Source organism: Aristolochia californica, unplaced genomic scaffold, assembly GCF_029961685.1.
Source record: "Aristolochia californica isolate CCGP_79_NKW_82.1479 unplaced genomic scaffold, dmAriCali1.0.hap1 SCAF_13, whole genome shotgun sequence".
Taxonomy (NCBI): domain Eukaryota; kingdom Viridiplantae; phylum Streptophyta; class Magnoliopsida; order Piperales; family Aristolochiaceae; genus Aristolochia; species Aristolochia californica.
In genome coordinates, this window is record NW_027181804.1 from 3,284,604 (window position 1) to 3,307,003 (window position 22,400).

At 38.5% G+C, this 22,400-nt stretch overlaps 2 protein-coding genes across 2 annotated transcripts; both read right to left on the reverse strand.

The window, feature by feature from the left end:
- Nucleotides 1-12,035: 12,035 nt before the first annotated feature.
- Nucleotides 12,036-12,813, reverse strand: LOC137949041 (ethylene-responsive transcription factor 3-like). The gene has a single exon (XM_068795299.1). It carries the CDS (start codon nt 12,793-12,795, stop codon nt 12,283-12,285), a length of 513 nt encoding a protein of 170 aa, XP_068651400.1. The 5' UTR covers nt 12,796-12,813; the 3' UTR covers nt 12,036-12,282.
- A 5,796-nt stretch (nt 12,814-18,609) lies between these two features.
- LOC137948034 (small ribosomal subunit protein uS19-like) lies at nt 18,610-21,586 on the reverse strand. Its single transcript, XM_068793951.1, has 4 exons — nt 21,481-21,586; nt 21,268-21,413; nt 21,114-21,171; nt 18,610-19,006 (listed from the first exon to the last, which is right to left on the reverse strand). The coding sequence occupies exons 1-4, from the start codon at nt 21,481-21,483 to the stop codon at nt 18,758-18,760; spliced, it is 456 nt and encodes a 151-aa protein (XP_068650052.1). The 5' UTR covers nt 21,484-21,586; the 3' UTR covers nt 18,610-18,757.
- Nucleotides 21,587-22,400: the final 814 nt, after the last annotated feature.

A 22,400-nucleotide genomic window follows, 5' to 3' on the forward strand; every position in this document is an offset into this window, starting at 1 on the left:
TTAAATCAAGCTCGACTCGAACATAGGCAGGTTCGGGCTCGACTCGGCTCGATGCCACCCCTAGCTGCAGGTCAAATGGATTGCCCCTTGTGCGAAGATCCTTCGTGTGAAAGGAAAATGGGAAAAATTCAATGAAAACATTATTAGTAGTGCAAAATTGAGAGATATAAATGAGGTTCATTTGCATGTTTGGTACGCAAAAGACATCATTCAAAGGAAATGTAGTAGTGGGAGTTGGAAGAGATATATAACCAGTGTGGGTGATAGAGAAACCAGTGTCATTGCCTATCATAACATCATTTGAGCCAGTATAGGGTGTATAAAGAGATAAGTTTGTTTATGTCTTTTGTGACATGGTGATATGCTCAACTATCAAGTAATCAAGCCGGATTGTTGGAGGTGACATTAGCAACATAATGAGCTCGTAGCTGCCATGGTATTACTGAAGTATGAGAAGGTAGAAATCATATATTGGTGGGTTGGATTGGTACAAGTTGAAATGATGGACATCACTTAGCCGAGTGCCCTTGGATGCCACAAATCTAAATATGGACAAGGTTAAAGACAGTTGGTGTAAGTTGGGGCACCTGAGTTGGTAGCCATGGTTGTTAGGCAATGGGCTCCAGCCCGCATGACCAAACATAATGATTAATTTGGCTGAGTCGGCGTGCATAAAATAGGTAGTGAGCTGGAATTGAGAAATAGTTAATCTCTCTCTCTCTCTCTCTCTCTCTCTCTCTCTCTCTCTCTCTCTCACACACACACACACACACACACACAAACACACACACACACACACACACATCTGTGAAAGCCACACATGCCGCTCACTTAAGCGCTCTATCTTTTGCCTCACGCATCGTAGCTCACGCTGACAGAGGAGCTGAACAGAGGCACACCTAGGCGGCCGTTGCGAGACGTTAGAACAAGCTTTCGGTGGCTCAGCTAGGGTCGTCGGAGGTGCATGAACGCTCGAACGAGGAAGCGATTTGCGAAGAAGGCATGCATTGTCTTCAACCTCGCGCTAACAAAGTCGGGAGAGGAGGTGGTTGGTCGGCTGTTGCAGGACATCAGAACTCCATTTTGGTGGCTCAACTGGGGTCATCGAAGGTGTACGGAAGCTCGGCCGAGGAAACGATTTGTAGAGAGGGCGTTATATGAAGAGAAGCAGAGGAAGTGAAAAAATTTGGTACCATATGAGATATTGAATTGAACCACGATTTTTGTATTAATTTAGAGTGGTATTTATACAGTTTACAAAGATAAGCTTTCACATAAGAGGTAATTAAAACAAGTGATAAATACAACAGATAGATTATCCGAAAGAAGGGTAGATAAACCGAAGACTTTGTTAATCCCTTATCAGGATGCATATACTCTGCATTGCAGGAAGAGAACAAAATCAGCAACCAAAGAGGTATCTATTTTATTTGATCTTTTCTCTCTTGTGCTTCCATTTGGTATTAATTCATTTGAACAAAAGTATAAATCAACCGATTGAGATACCTAAAAACATCACCTTAGACTTCTTTCTTATGTTTTCTCTGTTTCTTTTATGTATTCTGATTCACATATAACCCAAATATGTAGGATGCATATACTCTGCAATGTTGGAGGAGAATTTGTGTTCAAATACAACAAGACTCACTACGAAGGGAGGGAAATAGGGTTACTCATTGTCACTGTGAGTATCACCTACCTTAATATCTTGTCTAAACTAAAATGAATTTGTTCCATCGAATCAGAGGACTTCTCCATCAAGTACAGATATCCAAGTTCTCGGCTAGATGACCCTTTGGTTTATGTGTTTGTTCGAAATGACGAGGACATATGCAACACGATATTGTTGCATACTTCCCATGCTTCAATTGTAAGCCCAAATTTCTAAAGAATGTATGAAATTCATAAAACTGAATTAAACGAAAGCAAGGATGCATACCTCCAGCCATTGCTATCAAATTTCAGAACTTGCAGGAAACTGTCTAGTCAATCCAAAAGCTCTTTGATGGAGAAGACACAAACTACATTTGCTAGACTATATTCGTATATCCTTAAACCCCTCTTTTCCCATCATAAGAGGGAGTGGTTATAATTGCCCACTATCCCTACATCTAACAAAATAATGAGTCAAACCTAAAAGAGGGAACTACTAACACTCTCCCACTTGACCCATTTGATACTTAATATGTACCATTCAATATTGATACATTCTCAAAAAAATAAAAAATCACATAGATATAATATCCTTATACCCAAATAAAAGAATTTAAATTACATGAATCATGATGGTTAGTCCTTTCGAGCAAGCATTACCTTCCACATATCTCAATACAAATGTCTCCTTTGAATGAGAACCATATATGAAACATATATTTAGGAATGAACTTCTAAATGCTCACTCAGGATCATTAAAATTTAAACTATTAAGTTGTGGAGCCTAATTAACACCTTACCCTGTGAATTAACTTCTTGGGGGTTCGGGGGCGGATTCACGATATATCGACTGTTGTGTCATGAAGGGTAGTTTGGGGATTTCGTACTTGTAATCTGGTTGCCCTAATTTTCTCTTTATATATGGGGGTGTCGTTGTTAGGGTTTTAACACCTTGACGATCATTATCATTCGAGGTGTATTAATTGCGGTCAAGAGAGGTTAGAGATCACCTATAAGTGTAAGCGATCTCTCTTGTAAACTATTTTCATTTTCATAGTGGATTTCTGCAGAGGTGAAAGATAGGACGTAGTCACACCTTGAGGCCTGTATAAATCTTGTTGTTTGTTCTCGTGTTTACTTTTCCTTTCTTCTGCGATTAATATTATTGCTCTTGTTAGTTTGGAATAATGGCATCCAATTTCTAACAAGTGGTATTAGAGCTTTGGTTCATGATTGAGACCAATGGCTAGCGGAGAAGGATCGGCACTTGGAATCAACAAATTCGGTGGTATGGATTTTACGTTCAGGATGATTCAAATAGAAGATTATCTGTATAGTAAAATGTTGCACACACCACTTCTGGATATAAAACCAGAATGTATGAAAAATGATGAGTGAAATCTGCTCGATAGACAAGTGTTGGGAGTAGTCCTGTTAACACTGTCGAAGAACGTTGCTCATAATGTGGGGTCAGAGAAAACCACAATGGGGATTTGCATCATCATTTTTATTTTTATCCTTCTTCTATGCTAACTTATCACAATTCCAGCATTCCACTTTCCTTGACTTCCGTCTACCATTGTCCATGTTAGAATTCCTCTCGAAGTTCCTACCCTAGTATCGACACTTAAGGAAGAATTAGATGTCGATAATTCTTCGGAGTCCTTTCTACAAACTTCCTCTGCAAGAATGGCATCCTGAACATCATTAAATATCAACTTCCCATTGCCTACAAAGTTGCTGACCGTAACCCTCATAGGCTCCGAACAATTTGGCAGCCGCCAAAAGAATTAAAGCACGAACCTCATCATCAAATTTAATTTGAACAAAGGTCAATTGATTGACAATCGTGCTAAACTCATTCAAATGTGATGCCACCGATGTATTTTTTGTCATCTTTAAATTGAAAAGTTTTTTCATGAGATGTACCTTATTATTTAAGGAAGGTTTCTCAAACATGTCGAACAAAATCTTCATTATCCCTACTATAGTTTTCTCCGATGCCACGTTGTGAGCAACATTCTTTGACAATGTTAATAGGACTACTCCCAACACTTGTCTATCGAGGAGATTCTAGCCATCATCTTTCATACCTTTTGATATCATATCCAGAAGTGGTGCATACATCTTTTTACTATACAGATAATCTTCGATCTGCATCCTCCAGATTGCAAAATCCATACTATCAAACTTGTTGATTCCAAGTGTCGATCCTTCTTCGCCAGTCATTGCTCTCAATCACGAACCAAAGCTCTGATACCACTTGTAAGGAATTACATGCCCTAATTCCAAACTAACAAAAACAATAATAATAAACACAAAAGAAAAAAAAAAGCAAGCAAGGTGTAAACGACAAGATTTATACAGGTTTCCCTCAAGGTGAGACTACGTCATTTCTTTTGCCGCTAATGTAATCTACTATGAAGATGAAATAGTTTACAAGAGAGGTCGCACACACTTACAAGTGTTGGTTTTCTCTAACCTCTCTTGACCGCAACTAATGCTCCTCGGATTAATGATAAAACCATAATAGATCCCCCCCCCCCCCCCCCCCCCCCCCCCCCCCCCCCCCCCCAATAATAAAGAGAAAATTAGGGCAACCGCTTACCGACTCAGCGTAGGCATTGATTAGTCTCTACAGATTAAAAATTTTTACTATGACCATTGGATTGGAGTATGGAGTGATGTCTTACGACTAGAAGTGATTTTGGTCGCTCTTATATTATGGCAGTTGGGTCTCTAAGAGACCACCATTTTGAGGGGGAGTGTTGGAAGATATGGTGAATTATCATTTTATACAAGAAGATCCTATTGTTGGAATGACTTGTCTTTAATATGCATGTTGCGCCTTCGCTAACAGACCGGTCTTTTGGCGCAATGGTAAGTAACATGGTATCAGAGCAGGTGGTCTCGAGTTCGAGTCCCGCTCCCCCCGTTTGTTTCGTCCCCGCATAGGTGGGACTTTGTCTTTGTTTCGTCCCCGCATAGGTGGGACTTTGTCTTTGGCCGTCCCCGTATAGGTGGGATTGTGCATTTGCATTTGTACACGGGTGTTCCCCGTGCGGGGGAGTGTTGGAATGACTTGTCTTTAATATGCATGTTGCGCCTTCGCTAACAGACCGGTCTTTTGGCGCAATGGTAAGTAACACCTATACACCATTTGTAGTAAGTTGTGCATTCATGATGTTTTCTCATCTCTTGTTTGAGGGGGAGTGTTAGAAAATGGGCCCAAGCCCACTAGACTAAGGAAGGCCCACATATCTAAGAGAGGCGGAAGATGGGTTCAAGGCCCACATGCCCACACATTAGTGGCATAATGGTAAATAATGACTCCTCATAAAGATGACATTGATATAATTAGTTTAAGTTTTAGGGGCATAATTGTAATATTGTTATTGGAAGATGGGCCCAAACCCATAAGATATGGTCCCACCATGATCACATGAGGAATCTTACACAATAAGAAGTCTTACAAAGACAAAATTATTATAAAAGGAGATATCATAGAATAATTTCAATTTAAAGGTATTTTAACCATGTTAGTCTTCTATTTATATTAGGTTATTTAATTATGTTAGAACTTATCTTTAAGTGTTAGAGTTTGGATGTAATTGGGTTAAAGATAGTTTAATTGTAGTTGGACTCTCCTACTTTCCTCTATTATAAATAGAGATTCATGTACTCTGATTATAATTAAGTCCATGAAGTATTTTATTTTCCATAAATTCAACAATTGTAGGATTATTAATCTATAAATTGAGCTTCAGGGGAAAGGTTAGGGGACACAAGTCCATAACCTCTTTGTTCCTCCTGTTTTCTCCCAATAGGTGTCTCTTATTATTTCTCCTTGAGTTAAATCTATGGAGTCCTGAAAATCAACAATGTCATTATAATCTTTCCTGTGGGCTTAGATTATAACAATTTAAGCGATTTATATCACTTTATGATGAGATAAAAAATTTATCTCTAAAGAAATTTTCTAGGCCTGTGGACAGCTATAATTTTTTTCTAAATATTTCTGATTCATCCTAATTAATCACTTAAATATTACAATTACTATATGGGGTCAACATGATTAATAATAATTTTTTATGTCGTTAATTTTATGTGACTAAGCTTAATGTCACTAGAAATTTTCATAATTAAGAATGTTGTGGGTATTACTCAATTACTCAAATTGACTCAAATTTATGCCAATTATTAATTCCTTTTATTAAGGTCAACCAAATATATGCATAGAATCTTAAGTATGCATAAAGCAGAAATAAACTTTTCAATAGAAAAATTAATAAAAATATGTATATTATAATATATATATATATATATATATATATATACATGTACAATTATTTAATTCATATGCATTAAATAAAAAAAATGAAAACCAAATATACTATTTTCTTGTTATTCATATATCAATTAAATGTATCCAATGATAACTCTTGAGGTGAGATAGTCGAGTGGTCATTCCCCAAAATAAACTTCAGTTGAGGTCGTGGGTTCAAATCCCACTCTACAACCTCTAGCCTGGCACTATGAGCGAAATGTCCGAGTTCTCTTCTCAAAATGCCGCCCACGGTGCCACTTCACTGAACTGCAGCAAACCATTTGCTAGACCAAATTCATATATCCTTAAACCCCTCTTTTCCCATCAAAAGAGGGAGTGGTTATAACTATCCAATATTCCTACATTTAAGGGAATTTCCAAATCTGTGTTTGAAACGCTTGAAAACTAATCAATGCCAACAAGTGGAAATCCATCTCTCCTCATGTAATATACCTACGAATGATCAGACTAGCATTTCAGCCTTGTTGCTTTTTGCATTTACATTTGATCAATTTATGTTATTTGTTTTCTTTTCTTATACTTGGTTTCAGATAGCGAGGAATCTACCTTGTGAAGAAAAAGACATCATGGATGAAAAAAGAAACAGAAAAAGGAGACTCATTGTACTCAGGTATAATCTAAATCAGTGAACTATCATTTTAAGCCCAATACATGGATTAGTCCAAGGAGCTACTAAGCCTTGTCTTATTGGCCCTTAAATTAATCCAAACTAGTTCGCTTGATCTGGTTCAGTTCCATGTGTTTGACTAGCTTAAATCATTATATACAAGATGTTTGCCAGTTCACCTTCTGGTTTGTTCATTTTATACCCTTCACCCCAGTAAGAGTGAAGAAGAGATTATAAACATAAACTAATTATATCAATAACACCCTAATTACATTATATCATCCAACAAGTTCCAGTTCTCGATATCTTGATTTGTACATTTTTTGTTCAAGTTATTTCCTTATATCGCTCTATTTGTATCTGGTATATTGGGATATAGTATCATTAGTATATAAAATAAGTTTGTGCATATACGGGTAATTTAAGTAAATGAAAATGACAAAAAAATGACTGAATTTTTTTATAGCATTCTAAAAAGTATAAAATAAAATTACAATCTCATTTTAATGAATAACAAATCACTAAGGCTATATTAGTGCCTTTTCATGGAAAAGCAGGAAAAGCATTTCTAGGTAGAAATACATTTCTTGGATTCATTAGTGTCCCATTTTTTCCAGGCATATCTACATGAAAATTCTTACCTAGAAAATCGAATGATTTTCAAGCCATCAGACTCCGGAAAACCTCTAGCTGGAAAAACATCGGGCTCCTCGACCTAATTCGATCTTGTGCCACCTGCGACTTCGTCTACATCTCTGACAGTCTCTTCTCCGATGCTCTCTCCTCTCTACACTGTCTTCCGCCCTCGATCTACAAGCACTCACTCTCCTCAGTCTCCCTCCCCCCCTCCCCCTCTTCTATCATCTTCATCAACCCCTCTTATTTTGTTGCTTTCATCCCTCTCCTCTCCCCCAGTTTTCCCCTCCCCTTCTGTGATGTTCTCTTCATCAACCCATTCAGATCTTTTCCCTATCCGTGACAGTAGGAAAATCGTCAGGCTGTACCTAACTTGAGCGCTTAAGAAATGGATGCTCTCTTCTTGGTTTTCTCCTATCCTTGCTGCTATGTTCCTGGTTTTCTCCCAACCTCGTTGCAAGACTTGACATTGTTCTCCCATCGATGCGTTGTGCTGCTTCTATCTGTTGTATCTTAATGAGTTGGAGGCTCACAATCTCAGCATGATCAGGTCTACCCATTGCAGCAATGGCCGCAAGTTTCTCCACCACTTCAAGAGTAAGGTATCCAACTTCGCCTTCTTCTTCTTCTTCTTCTTTAGATTTAAAAATAACTTAGCGAAAATTGTTCGTATTGGTTGTTTAGTGTCAACCAATTCATACGAATTGTAATAACTATTGATTTGGTCTTCATATATTTATTTTATGTAATTATTTATTTATTTATCTCTGTATTACGCATCTTTATTTCAATTTTCATTGTGGTTTTTGTTTCTTATTTTCGTTGTATTTGCTAAGGGCCATGTGTTCCTTCGATTATGAAATTATTAGATGGTAAGGTTGAACTTAAATGTTTATTTTTATGAAATTTATGTTGTTGAAAGATTATTTTACAAAATACGCATGCATTGAAGATTGTTTTTATTTGGTATCAATATCTTTTGTTTACTGGTCGGCCAGATGATTGGCACAGTAGGTAGTATTTGGGGTGAGGAGAATGTTAATGTGAGCTTCATGACTATGGGGAGAATAGCCACAGGAAAGCACACAGTAATGGCTATCGATGTTGATATTCCTACCATTGAACCTAGTAACCTAGTAAGGTGGCCCTCAAGAAAATTGGAGATATTCCTGCCATTGAAGAGTTTGCTCTTAGATTGCATAGGCTTGAGGTAGTAATAGGTTACAAAGATGATTTTGGAGGTTGGTCTTCAATCAAGTTGAGTGAATAATAGTTAGTTGATGGTTTTGTAACTTGAATATCCCTTATATCCATGCAAAAATAGTAACGATAGATTGACATGATGTGTGAATTAGGGATTGTCCCCTTGAAGTAGCAGCTTTTATAATGGAAATTGTAGATGTATCTTCTTAAGGCTTTAGACTTTAAGATCATTCAGCAATAAAAGTAAGGGTGATAGAAGAAGAGAAAGATAAGTTTAAAGATGGGAGTGGAAAGAAAACGTTTATTTTTTCAAGAGAGAGAGAGAGAGTTTGGGTTTGTCAATTTAAAGGTCCTATTTTCATTTTATTTTTTTTACTAGAATTTCACTCACTGGCTTCATACTCAACTATGCAAAGAAGCTACTCAAGAATTGAGGAACATCTACTTCGTGAAATTGCTAGACCTCCTCTGCGCTCTTGAACATCCAACAAACAGTATTCTTTTCAATCTCTGAATATATCTTTCTGTTTCAGTTGCATTCTTATTCTATTCCGCTATTATCTCATTTTATTGTTCCAATCAAGTTCAGTCATTCTCTTTCAAAATTATGGTAAAAAGATGCAAAGAGGAAGCACAAAAAAGATTAGGATGACTTTTGACTTTTTTCTCATGTTGCACACACAACACATATGGAAGTGCTAAAAAACACCTGTTTCAGAAATTTCTACAGTTCCATGCACCTTTTTTTAATTCTAGCTGGAAAGAAAGGATCTTTTTTCTTGGGTAGAAACAAATCCATAGAAGTATCTATACATTGTCAAGGGAATGAAAAAAAAAACTAGTTGTTTGGTGAAAATATACCCTCATATTGTTTGAAAATGGAAAAGGATAGTCTACCTTTGAACCAAGATTAATAAAATGTTCCTCGGTTCATTTGTTAATCCAGACAATGTTCAATGTCGACAATATAAAGGCAGGCCTTCCCAGAATTAGATGTAGCCTAAAAATAGCATGGATGGAAGTGTTGAAAAATTCCTTGAAGAAGAGTTGTTATGATAGATGGATTCATGTAGTCATTTTATAATGGTCGAAACAAGCAAAGTTCAATTGGGTGAATGGACATTTCATTTTTTAGTCACAAAATCATGTATATTAGTCCTTTGTTGGACAACAAATGGCAGTGAAATATTAGGTAGATGTTTCGTCTATAAAATTAAGTGATGTTAGAGAGCATCTCTCAGTAGTGTGGTTTACGTGGAAGTTATTGAAAGCTCCCTGTAATTGATTCTTGTTCTATATTTTAATTCTTTTTTAATATTCTTTTTGTAAAACCGATATTACTTGTTTGTTGTCTTTCAAATTATTTGAGTTTGATATATCTTTTCAACGTAAAGTGTTTAATATTGTTCACAATTTTGTCCAAATATCATATCACAATGATGAAGGGATTGAAGGAAATGAACCAGTTGAAACCAATGAGGATGATGTAAATTTTGGAAAAGATCAAGAAGAAGATGATGAAGATGATTTGGAAGAACTAATTAATTAACCTATAGCCTCGATACTAAGGAGAAGATGGAAAAATGAACAAACTAAATTAGCTAAGTATTTTAGTAATAATATAATAGCTCAAATATGGGACAATATGTAGAGTACAATAGTTTATTTAACATGATTAATTTGTTTTTAGATAAAAAAAAGTTTTTATATTTTTTATTTGACATTTTATTTTACTGAAAATTTAGCAGCTAAGTATGGTAATTTATGAGATTGAAAAAGGCACTAACAGGTCCATTTAATTTTTCTTAGAATATTTAATATGTTTCATGTAATTTCCTAGTAAGACACTAATAGAATTTTATCTTAAGGTTTCTTGGAAATAAATATCCTAAGAAAAATATTTCTTACTTTTCCTAGGATATAAATTTTCATCTAGGGGCACTAACATAGCCTAAATGAATGTTATAGAAATTGTTACAAAAGGGTATTTCAACAGTATGTTATTTCAAACATATATTCCCTCAAATAAAAATTTATCGAATTACTCGTATTCATTGATTAATCAAATATAAAATAACTCTTATCTATTTTTACTCTACGTAATAAATAATAAATGGATAATTAAATAAAATCATTCACATGCCTAATCGTGTAAGAATATTTGTATAATTTTCATTCTATTAAATAAATAATAAATCATAAATTAAATAAATATATATTTAACATAATACCGGATTAAACATTTATTTACCTAAATAATAAAGTTTTAAAATTATTGACCAAAATACTGGATTTCAACTTTGGGCATCCATGCATGCATCAAAGCGCATCGATCAGATCCCAACCCCACCGTCACCACCGCACCGCCGCTTAAACCTCAAAAGACCGACACGTGACAAGACAGACCCTACACGGAAAAAGCAGACTGACCAAGTCCGCCACCGCACGTGTGCAATATAAAAAAATGTCGCGCGGGAATCCTGTCGTCATTCCTCCCCATCCGTCGTCTGCTGACTGGTAACGTGAACCGGCTGTCCCGACAATCTGACTTGTCAACGTCGGACTCGTGCGTGTCCCGACTAGCGACGTCTTCTCCTTCCCACCTTCGTTATTCAAAAAAGCCCTCGATTTCGATTGCTCCTGTCGGGAATTTCCCGGCGACACTCCGTTTCCACTTCTATCCACTCGCACCGTGAGACGCTCCTCAAACGCCGTCCGGAGGTCACTGATTCACATGGCTCGTTGTCTCTCCCAACCAAAGCCTCGGATATCCACAGCAAAGGCTCCTTTCTTTTGTCTTCTCCGAGGCGAGCGGCGCCGTTGATGCGAACCTCGATCGACACGTTTCTCGCAAGGGGTATGGGCGGCCTACTCGCCGTTCCACGCGTCTGAGATTCTTTCGTGGGAGGAGATAAAGGCCAGGGCTGCGGACGGGCGCTGTCATCTGACGGCTTGAGTGCGTCCGCATGTCAGGATTCCGCCACGTCCATGTGGGCCTCGTTTCTTCTCCCCTCGTCCATATACGGCGCGTCGGGCGGCACGGCATTGTTTCTTTTTTTTTTTTTCTGGAATTTCTATTCAGTTAGCCCCCCCACGACTGATTCTCGCCTGACGAGATACCGAAACAACCCTTATGAACGCTCTGATATTTCAGCTCTCGCTCCCGAGGTGATCGGTCAAGGGGACAATTTATTTCCAGGATGTGTTAAATAGCAGCAGTTTCCCTAATCTCCTCCATTAGCAATTAATCCCATTATTAATGAAAAACAGAGATCAACCGCTTCACTCGTTGGACCAAGTCAAAAGTATCGGAAAGCGAAGAAAGAGAATGGATTCCGACGAGGAAACAAGCAGCTGATAAAGAGATCATGAAGACGCCAGAGTAAAATGTGCTTTGGAGAGTTCTGACTCTACAATTTTTGCCGCTGACGATTTTTTAATGGATAAGCGTGAAGATTCCAAACTGTTTGCAGTACTTTTTCTCGATTAGAAAAACGGCTGGAAAGTGTGGCCGTGTGAGAGTACTGACCAGAAATGGAAGAGGCCAGAGTGTTGGAAAGAAGTCATTAATCTGCAGTAATCACGGAGAAGAGGGCACATAGAATTGAATTTTTTCGTTTTTTATACAATATTAAAAAAGCATTTCTCGGATACTGTACATCAAACGGGAACAAGAGTTCACTTGCTACCGTTAAAAAAAGAGGAGAAAAGGCAATACGGGAAGACTAAGAAAATCTAAACAACGAAAAACCGAGGTGCAAGTGTCGCCGGCAGTGACAGCGGAGAGTAAGAGATCCGGTGATCCATCTCCAAAAATCGAATCTAAACCGGCAGATCATACAAGCGGCGCGGGAAGATTCAGATCGAAGGCGAACGGCTTTTTCTCCTTGCGGCTCTGGCTCTTCTCCTGCTCGTTCCGTACTACCAACTCCACCGCCTCGAACTTGTATCCGGAGAAGTCCGAGGATCCCGCCGGAGGAAAAATGTTTCGGTAGTCGGAGCCGTACGAAGGCCGGAACTGGCCGAGTTGAAGGCTCTTCGTCAAGCTGGCAGTCGGAAAAGCCACCTCGCTGCCGTCAGCGAAGTTAGTCTTAGCTTTCGGCCCGCGGAGGTTGCGAGCGGCCTCGTCATAGGCTCGTGCCGCCTCCTCAGCGGTGTCGAAGGTGCCGAGCCACTTCCTCGTCTTCTTCCAGGGGTCGCGGATCTCGGCGGCGAAGCGGCCCCAAGGCCGCTTCCTCACGCCGCGAAAGTGCGCCTCCTTACCTGTACCCGCAGCGAACGCCGCGGGAGGCCGGTTATCGACTGCGGCGAAAGCGTCCTTCCGAAGCTGCAGCGTGTCGACGGCCATTTTTTCTTCTCAGAGAGGCAAAAGATAAATCGCAGACGAAAACAGAGGCGAAAGAAAGAGAATTTATAGAAAAACTAGATGGTCTTCGTTTTGCCCGACAGGAATTAATTTATTAATATATTATTTACTATTTCCTGCTTTTTCTACCTTTTCCCGCGCTGCATGTCATTAATGCCAGGCTCGCATGGATGTACATGTAGCTTACACGGATGCATCAGTCGCGCGAGTAAGTACAGAGTCAACACTCGACACGTGGAAACTAGTAACCGGTGTGTACAACGGCAATGCTACTGGAACAGTTGAGGCAGGAGGGTTGAATGGGAGTAATGTGCGTCAAACTGCAACTGAGGTCTTAGGCTGACCCACGTGGCAGCGGTGGGACCGTCGTACATGGCCCGTGATTTGGGCGCGAGATGAGCCGGAATTAAAGTGCATGATCTTAAATGGCCCTTTGGAATTTGTGCCTGGAGTAATGTAGATTAAGCTTAGAAGGAATTAATTAGGACGTTTTGGTTATTAAGTAGAATTAAGTACTTCTTAATCACAAATTTGCTTAGTCTGTTGCGGCCTGTGGGACAATGTTGACATTTTACTTGTAAGAAACGTCAGAAAACCTGATCATCTCAATGTTAAGATAAGGGTCAATTTGGAACCCTGAGAAAAGAAAAAAATGGAATTTAATTATTATTATTTTTAAAAAATAGTTAGTAAAAATAAAATTGATCAACTTCTCCGTTTCATTAATTATTTTTGGAAATAATAATTAATTATTATTTTTTTCCATAAGGTTCCAAACAGATCATTACAGGAACATTGAGTTGATTGAATGTGTGATCAAGTCAGACTTGAACCCCCAATAGTCAAAAAATGGCTAATTACACAAAAAAAAATAAACTTTTAAATACCCTTGTTTGACTCATTTGTGAAAAAAGAGTTTTGACCAAAAACCTCTCCAAATAACAAAGGAATAGTGTAGCAATGAGAAAAATCAAATCCAAACTGTTCCAAAAGCCAAACCTTTCAAGTTTGTCCATATTCAAAGAAATTCAAGCTAGTAATGATTTTTATTCCAAAAATCAATAAGTCCACTAGTTCGTACTATTTGCAATCTTTCTTTTTTTCTCTATTAATCGTATCTGGTCATGGGTCAATTGTGTTGAGGTTCACTATGAATCGTGGGTGATTGAGACAAGCATTTGTTGAAAGGACTTTATACCCTCTTGAACCCTTAGGGTATGTTTGGAATCCCTGGAAAAGAAAAAAATAAGAATTTAACCATTATTATTTCAAAAAATAGTTAGTAAAAACGAGATAATAATGAAATTCTCTTTTTCATTAACTATTTTTGGGAATAGTAATGATCAAAATTTCTTTTCTTTTCTGAGTTCTAAACCCTTAAAAACCCCTAAGCCCTGAACCCGAAGACATGTAAGTCCCTTAAATTTGAAGTATATAAGTACTAAGGTCAAGCTCTTCCTTCCATAAATCCACTTGTACACATAGTCACAAGTCATCGACTCTAATACCAATTGATAACCAAATGTCAACAACCTCAAATGTGGCTAATTCCATCTTAAATAGAAGAAAAACTTGAAGTGGAATAGACAGAATGAAATGGGATAGATTTGAAGGTGAATTTGTTTTAAATGGAGAAGGAACCAAGTACTGGTATTTGCCATGATTTTTATTGATGAAGAAACTGGTATTTATAGAATTATAAAAATCACTATAGAGATTATAACTCTTCAGAGTTTTAGTTTGAGTCTATTTGGTACTTGTATTTCAATCATTATCTGTATCTCTATTATGCCCCCGCAAAATGAAACTCCGAGATAAGAGTCCAATCTTGGTCTTCGAAAAGAGGAAGCGGGTTCACGGAAGCCAAAGGACTGGAAGAGCAATAACACTAGTTGTAGTTGGTGCGGACGGAGTCAGAGAGTACGCATCATCCGGTACAGAGATGCGGAAGAGCAATGGCACTGGTAGCAGCTGGGGCAAACGGAATCACATTGTCCGATGGAAGAGGAGTGGCATTCTAACGGCTGGGCTGAACAGAATCGCATCATTTGGTGAAAAGATGTGGAAGAGCAACGGATGGGACGGATAAAATCTCATCGCCTGGTGACGAGATGGAATATCAACGACATTGGTAGCGACCGGGGCGGACGAAATCGCATCATTTGGAGAAGAGATGCAGAAGGGTAACAGCACTGGTAGCGGCTGGGGTAGACAGAATCGCATTGTCCGGTGAATAGATGGAAGAGTAGCAGACATAATCACATTGTCTGGAGAAGAAATGTGGAAGAACAATAACATTGGTAGCTGTTGGGGTAGATAAAATCGCATCGTCCATAGAAAAAACAGCACCGCTGGTAGTGACTGGGGCGGACGTAATCACATTGTCCGAAGGAAGAGTAGTGACACTAGTAATGGCTGGGGTGGATGGAATCGCATCGTCCGAAGAAGAGATGTGGAAGAGCAGCGGCACTAGTAGCTTATGGAATCGCATTGTCCCAATGGGGAGAAGATGATTTTTTCACATGTGTGAACTACACGTGCATTGTTCGCACGCGTGTGAGACATGAGCATCGGGGGGAAGTATAATTTTTTCCCCTAGACTTAGATTTGGCGATCTCGTTCAACAGAATGGTGAAGTGGAGCTTCCAAGCCATTGGCAAGCATGTTCGGTGTCGTCGAGATGCAACGACAATGACCATCGAGATTCTGGGTCGGTGATGGGAACGTTGCTACCCAAGCGATGGTCGGGAAGGGTGAGAAAGTTTTTGCTGTGATCGTCCGTTCGATGGAACTGATGATAGAGAGGCAGAATCAGCAAGCGGTGGCAACGGGGCAACGACAACGAGGACGTTGGGTGATAGTGAGAGAGAACGACAACGTGCATTGTGGATGGTTAGCGAAGGTTGATTGTGGAGGAAGCGACAAAAAACCGGGAGGGATTGAGAGTGACGGAGACAAAGATGAAGCTCGATGGCAACATCAGTGATGAAGGTGAAAACAAAGGCGGAGGGAGTTGTCAGTCTGGAGGTGCGACGGGCTGGCTCGGGGAAGGTCAATGACTTGGTGGGAAATTATCGACGGGAGACGAAGTCAGAGTGAAGGGAGAGAAAGGCACGGAAGGGGCGCAGGGTCCTTGCCGGTGACAACAAGTGAAAGAGAAGAGTCGAACTCAGGGTTCAGGGAGTGGTGATGCGGAGGTTGGACCCAAGGTTCGATTTCGATGGCAATATCCAACGACGGCGAGCTGGTTCTGATTAATCAATCGAGAATTCTGATACCATTTAGAATTTAGGAATTGAGAATAATATTTGTCATGATTTTTATTGATGAGGAGACTAGTATTTATATAATTACAACAGGTACATATTACAACTCTTTAGAATTTAAGTTTTAAGTTAGTTGGTACTTGTATTTCCTCATCAGTTTCAATACAAAATCCCTTCAATGTTTTATTTAGGGGAATCGTAACTTCAATGGATAATCTGATACTTACAACCGATCTACCCATGTTCACTTGGTTCGTACTAAAAAAATGAGTTTAAATTTCACGTTTCATGGAGCAGTAAAAATGACAAAAATATAAAAGAAGAAAAGGAAAAGTAAAATAAAAGAGCAAATAAGAGAAAATCGACGCAATCAAACCAGAAAAGTAAGTAGTTTTGAATCATACGATGGCTTACAATAATCAATAAACAAATATCCTGTCTTTTTCACAGAAAAACCTAATAAAATCCCTGGAATCGGAGAGCAGGACGGCAACAACGAAAGAGGTGAGAAAACCGAAGTTCCGAGGACTCTGCCCTCCTCCGTATCCATTTTTATATTTGGAAGGCAATCTCGCTCGGCTCTGCCGGCCTCCTTCTTTTTTGTTATTGTTTAAAATAAAACTCAAAATCGATTCGACGGCGCCGGCGTTCCCACTCCGATGTAGTTTGCAGTTCCCAGCACGCAGGGGCATAACAGTCATTTGAGAGAGAACCGAGACGGCGCACATGGCGTCGCGTCGGTGCGTGCGGTATCGCATTATCTACCCTCGGTCGGTTGTTGCCCCGACCATGCGGACGCAGTCCGGATGGTTTGGGAACACGTGATAACGGATAAGAGGGGTCTATGGTCCGGTACGGCGCTGGAGTGAGGGGCGACTCCACATCACGTGAAGGGCGGCAAACTAAGATTCGAGGAAGTGGTCATGCCACGACTGGGCCCACATGGTTTTCCGATTTCGGCTAGGTGACCAATTCCTGGAATCTTGGTTTTTGATTTGTTGAAGATAGTAGTTAAGGATGTAGTCAAGCGAGTGATCAATATGTGATCAAAATCACCGATTGAAAATTTAATTCAAACAGAATTATGTTTTAGGAAGGTGACACGATTTGAGATGGGCAACCGGCAGATTTGCTCGTCGTCATTTATTTAGCATGTGGCCTAGTTTACTTTAGACGAAAAATAAGTTAATCATCTCTCGTTTATGAAGAAATTAAGTTTGAGTGTAACCAGGAATTTTTTGCATGAAAATTAGATGTTTATAAATGATTTATAAAATATAGAATTTAGGATCTCATGATAAATACTTCGGCCAAAGTAAAAAAGAGGGAAGAAGAGGAAAAAAAAAGAGAAGAGAAGAGAAGGGAAGAAGAGGAAGAAAAAGGAGAAGAGAAAAGAAGAGAACTTAAAAGAGAGTTCGGGTACCAAAGAGAGAGGGAGAGAGCTTTGAAGATTTTGAGAATAGAGGAAAGAACTTATGTTCTACCTCTTAGCCAATGACCCCTATTTATAGTTTCAGGTAATGTGATACAATGGCTATAATGCTTTTTAAGGTGATGAAAATACATAAACATATATTTCTTCAACTAATTACATTTTCATGTCATCTTTATGAGATACGCGAGTGTAATGGGTAAGTCCATTGTGCCGTGCTTGCCTATGGCTGTGCCGTCCATGTCGTGTCCACGAATATCTTATAGTAGCTTTGGAGTTTGGAGGCAGACCTAAAAGCCAGGAAGAAGAATATCTGCATTCTGATACAGTGGAAACATCATCTGCCAAACTTAGAGCACCTGATGAAGAAGCTGAACAGTTGGAAAAGAGCCATCCATTGCTGAGAATCTAGAAAAGCGACTCTGATTCCTCAGTACAAGAGAAAGATGGCACTGATCCGGGATTCATTGAAGAACCTCAACTTGGAGAGAGTCAGTGCCTAGAGACTATACAAGTCTGAGCAAGCTGACACTAGCGTTCTTGTGCACAGTGAATCACACACTATTGGATTGGGAAAGTGGGGATGGAAATCAGGATCCAACTGAAAGTTGATGTAGAACAGCTTGCTGAGGAAGAGCAATGTTGACACAGTTGATAACAGAGAAGCCAATATTGAACCACAATTTTCTGATGCAAATGCAACTCCTCTTGTAGAGGAAATTGGTGCTAATTCTTTAATTTAAATATTTCCACTGCTATTGATATTTCTCTCTTCTTCTTTTTTACCTTCTAACACCTAATTCCATTTACATTCACAAGGTTATTCTACTCATATATCTCAAAAGTTATTGTGACTTTCATGTAACTCTTTCAGTTTCAGGTTCTTCTCATGACCTCTGCTTTCGCTTCCTCGGCCTTAGCCTCCACCTTAAAATGGCTCTAATGGTCACCACCACACAATAGTAACATCTTTACACTTCATGCGAACGAAACATTGGGAACATCATAAACAACCGCTTAGACGCATAAAACACACACTTCATGACAGTTCATTGCAACACATCATAATCCTAGCATCTCAAACTTAAGCGATTGACATTGGTTACTAAACATATGTCATAATAAATAACTCTTGATAAAATTTGTAACATCCAGAACAAAATGGAAACAGAACATTTTAGAAATCAAAATTGCTTTTTAGGTACTACATCCATCAGCAACTCGTACACAAAAAAGGAAGTAGAGCTCATTTGAGAGGAATAAACCTTGACGAATGAGTGGCACCAATACCTGGCCTTCCATGCTTAACTGGCTTATAGGAGATGGAGAATTCAGCCAGATAATGACCAATCATTTCTGGTTTGATCTCAACCTGGTTAAAAGTTTTGCCATTGTAAACACCAACTATGCTTCCAATCATTTCAGGTACAATTATCATGTTGCGAAGATGGGTTCTAACTGGTTCAGGCTTCTCACCAGGTGGCGCTTCTCGCTTCTGTTAAAAATTGAAAACGGACATCAATTAGTTAAGCTAATGACTAAGGATATAGCAAAGCTATGTTATTCATGAAAAATAACTACAAATATCATAAGCTGAACAGTATGGTAAGCCGTATTCAACTAAAATAACAGGGAGCCTTATTCAGTCTAAAAGTTCAAATTAGTCCACCCAGGTGTTTTTTTAGTACCAACCTGTCACACTTAAACTTTAAATACCTTGATAACACTTTTTTAATACCGAACTGACAAACTTAACACTTTAAATACCTTTATACCCAGTGGCAAAACTGTGAAGCAGTCCACACATGTGTTTTTATAGTACCAAACTGGCATACTTAAACTTTAAATACCTTTATATACAGTGTTAGCAGACCCAGGTAGAACCAGGAACTGGGTTCAACCAGAACCAATCCCCCAACTAGTTCTGAGACCAATGAAAAACGGGATTGGCAAAAACCAGCAGATCTAGCCAGTTTATGTGGTTCAACCCGTAAAACCAGTATATTAGCTGGATCAGGACAGATCACTCAGCTCCCCACACAACACAGCATGGAGCCAGTCCCCCAACCCCACATTCAGAACTCACAGGGAAGGTCCCCAAGCCTCCTACCACCTCCCCCCATCGTCAATTAAAAAGGGGGAGGATGGCTTTGTACAGTTTTTACAGCCACACAGTGGCAGGTGATCCCTGCCCCATTACCAAATAAAATGGGGGAGGAGAGAGGTGGCAGCTAAATGGAAAAGTACCAAGGCAATCCCAATTATATAAAAATAAATAATGATACTAAATAACTAATGATAATGATAAATAATGATATTTCTCAATCTTGTACAATTTCAACTAAATAATGATACTTACCAAGGCAATCCCAATTATATAAAAATAAAAAATAAAAAAACCTGAAAAATTCAAGATTGAGAAGTACAGATTGCACTATAAAGAAATTGCAAGCAGTAGCAGGCAGGGTGCAAAAAAGTCATACCAAGCAAATAAAAAAACAAAACCAGATGCAAATGCTAGGTTCGCAAAACCTCAAAATCCAATATGCAACTAATATCTTAATTACCAAATTTATTGTTGAATATGTATTATAAATAAAAAAACATTAGTTTTAAATTAGAAATTGTAGAAAACTATAAATTATAGAATGAAAATCAAACAAGAATGTATCCCCATTAATGATCTGAACTTCACTTCTAGAGAAAAGTACAAGTGGTTAACAAGGATACTTTCTGTAAGTCCATTAGCAATCAAAGCAAGACATGAGCATTTAAGGTATCTTCTTGCTTTGCCAAGATGGACTAACCATGTTTTCCAAGTAGTCATCAAAAGGTCCATTACCTCCAAAAAAAAAAAAATCAAATTCCTGGAAACTTCAAGTAAATTATGACTTCATATGAATTTCCCAAGTCAAAAGGAGAAGACAAATCTATATTGAAGAGAACAAATAATATAAAAAGGTAATATCAATTTGAATTGTGCAACATGACATTTTATGGATATTTCAATGAAAAAAAAAATTAATGTATGTCATGACAACTACATGGACCTTGTTTATTACTTCCTTAAAATCAAACAGGATCAGACAGCAGATATTCTAGAGAAACAGACCTTCAAAATCCAAAACGACCACAAGTGGCACTTCAATACATTAGTAATAAAAAAATCCACAATATAACGATTCAGAGTTTTAATTTTTTTAGTTACAAATTGGGCAAATCATCCTAGTATCAGACCCTTCATCCTAACTACTGAGACCAAAAAAACTTTTGAAGACATTCCATATCACATGAAAAAGATATAGCAAAAACAACTAGATCGAGAACAATACAGTGACCTGGGTAGCAACTAAAACAAATAAAAATAAGGAAGAAGAATAACTCAGTACACACAAAATAAGAAATCCAGCTAATCACAGCATGACTTAAAGATAACACCACCCAAATGAGAATGTGACGAGCCAACGTCTAAAAATTCTGGAATCTAGTTCATACCACGGTAACAGGTGATGATACGCTTGAAAGTAATAGAAAACCAAAAAATTCAAAATTGGTTAATTCCGATTCAGAAAAAGCGCAAGTCCAAATGCGATCCCACTTACCGCCTTTCTAAGTTTCTTTATCAGTGCCATTGGCTTCCGCTTCAGACCTCGTTGAAACCTACAAGATTGGGAACCGGAAAACAACATAAAAACAGGTACAAACAGAAGAAAAATATAACTAAAAAAATAAAGACAAAACATTAAATTTCATTACCTTCTGCGAGCACGAGCAGTAAACAGCTTCACAAGCTCATCAGTAGACATATCGAGAAGAGCATCCAAGTCGACACCTCTGAAACTAAACTTCTTAAACGTTCTCCTCTTCGGCAGCCCCGAAGCGACATCTGTTTCAACATCCGCCTGCAAAACAGGAAGCTAATCAGGAAGAGAAGCTGAGACAGTATATAAGAAAATCATGCCCACTTACCATGGTTGTGAAGGAGGAGAAGACCAAAGACCCTGAACCCTAGTTCACTACCCTGCGGCAAGAGGCCAGAGCGAGGAGCAAAGAGATAGCCGCAGAAAAATTAGGGTTTTCGAACGCTTTATATTATATATTGCTAATGACATAGATGCCCCGACTGCATGCTCTTTACGGTTTGAGTTCAATTTTTTATTTGGCCCTAAGGCCTAGGTTTTAGATTAATTCTAAAAACCACCACAAGCTTGCCTTATTTGTATACATGCCCTTGTAATTATTGTTCACTGAAATGCAGACAAGTTGATCCCTCCTTTGGTACTACTAAAAAACAAGGATCCTTATGTGATATGTGTGCCCCTCTTTTATTCTTAATTTTTCAATTCTAAAAAATGTACTAGTTAATTTGCCCCTAAACTCGGATGAACTTTGTTGATTGTATTCAAAATTTGATCCTATGTGACATATAAATAGTTGTAATTTAGGATTATGAGTGGTGTCAGACCTAAACTAGGCCAACCATTGAATCAAATTCAACTAGACCCGACCTTCTATCTACGTATGCAAGAGAGAAAAATAGCAGGGAGGGGCAAATAACTAAACTGCCTGGTTTTCATAGTTCGACTAATGAACCTCAAAAAGACCAATCTTGGTCAATCCAATATCTCTCTATCTATTGATAGAAAGCTCCCCCATTTTTTTTTCTTAAAAAAAAAATATCAACTCAACTAGTGGTTAAACCCTATTGAGTCAAGTTTGATTGGACCATGTAACCTCAATGAGTAAGTTTTTATAACAATTTACCACATGTAAGGAAGGTGAATTTAAAATTACTCATTTAATAAAAAAAAATCGGAAGTGTAAAAACATTAATTCATGTGAATGATATGCAAAACCCTGCCCATAAGGTCATATTGAATCAAGTTCAA

Excerpts from the sequence above, each read along its gene's own strand:
- LOC137949041 (XM_068795299.1), bottom strand. The coding sequence starts at position 12,795 with ATGGCCGTCGACACGCTGCAGCTTCGGAAGGACGCTTTCGCCGCAGTC.
- LOC137948034 (XM_068793951.1), bottom strand. Across the intron at positions 21,172-21,267 it reads ACTGCTCGTGCTCGCAGAAG|GTTTCAACGAGGTCTGAAGC; the intron begins GTAATGAAATTT and ends CCAATCTTGTAG. Across the intron at positions 19,007-21,113 it reads TAAAGAAACTTAGAAAGGCG|AAGCGAGAAGCGCCACCTGG; the intron begins GTAAGTGGGATC and ends AATTTTTAACAG.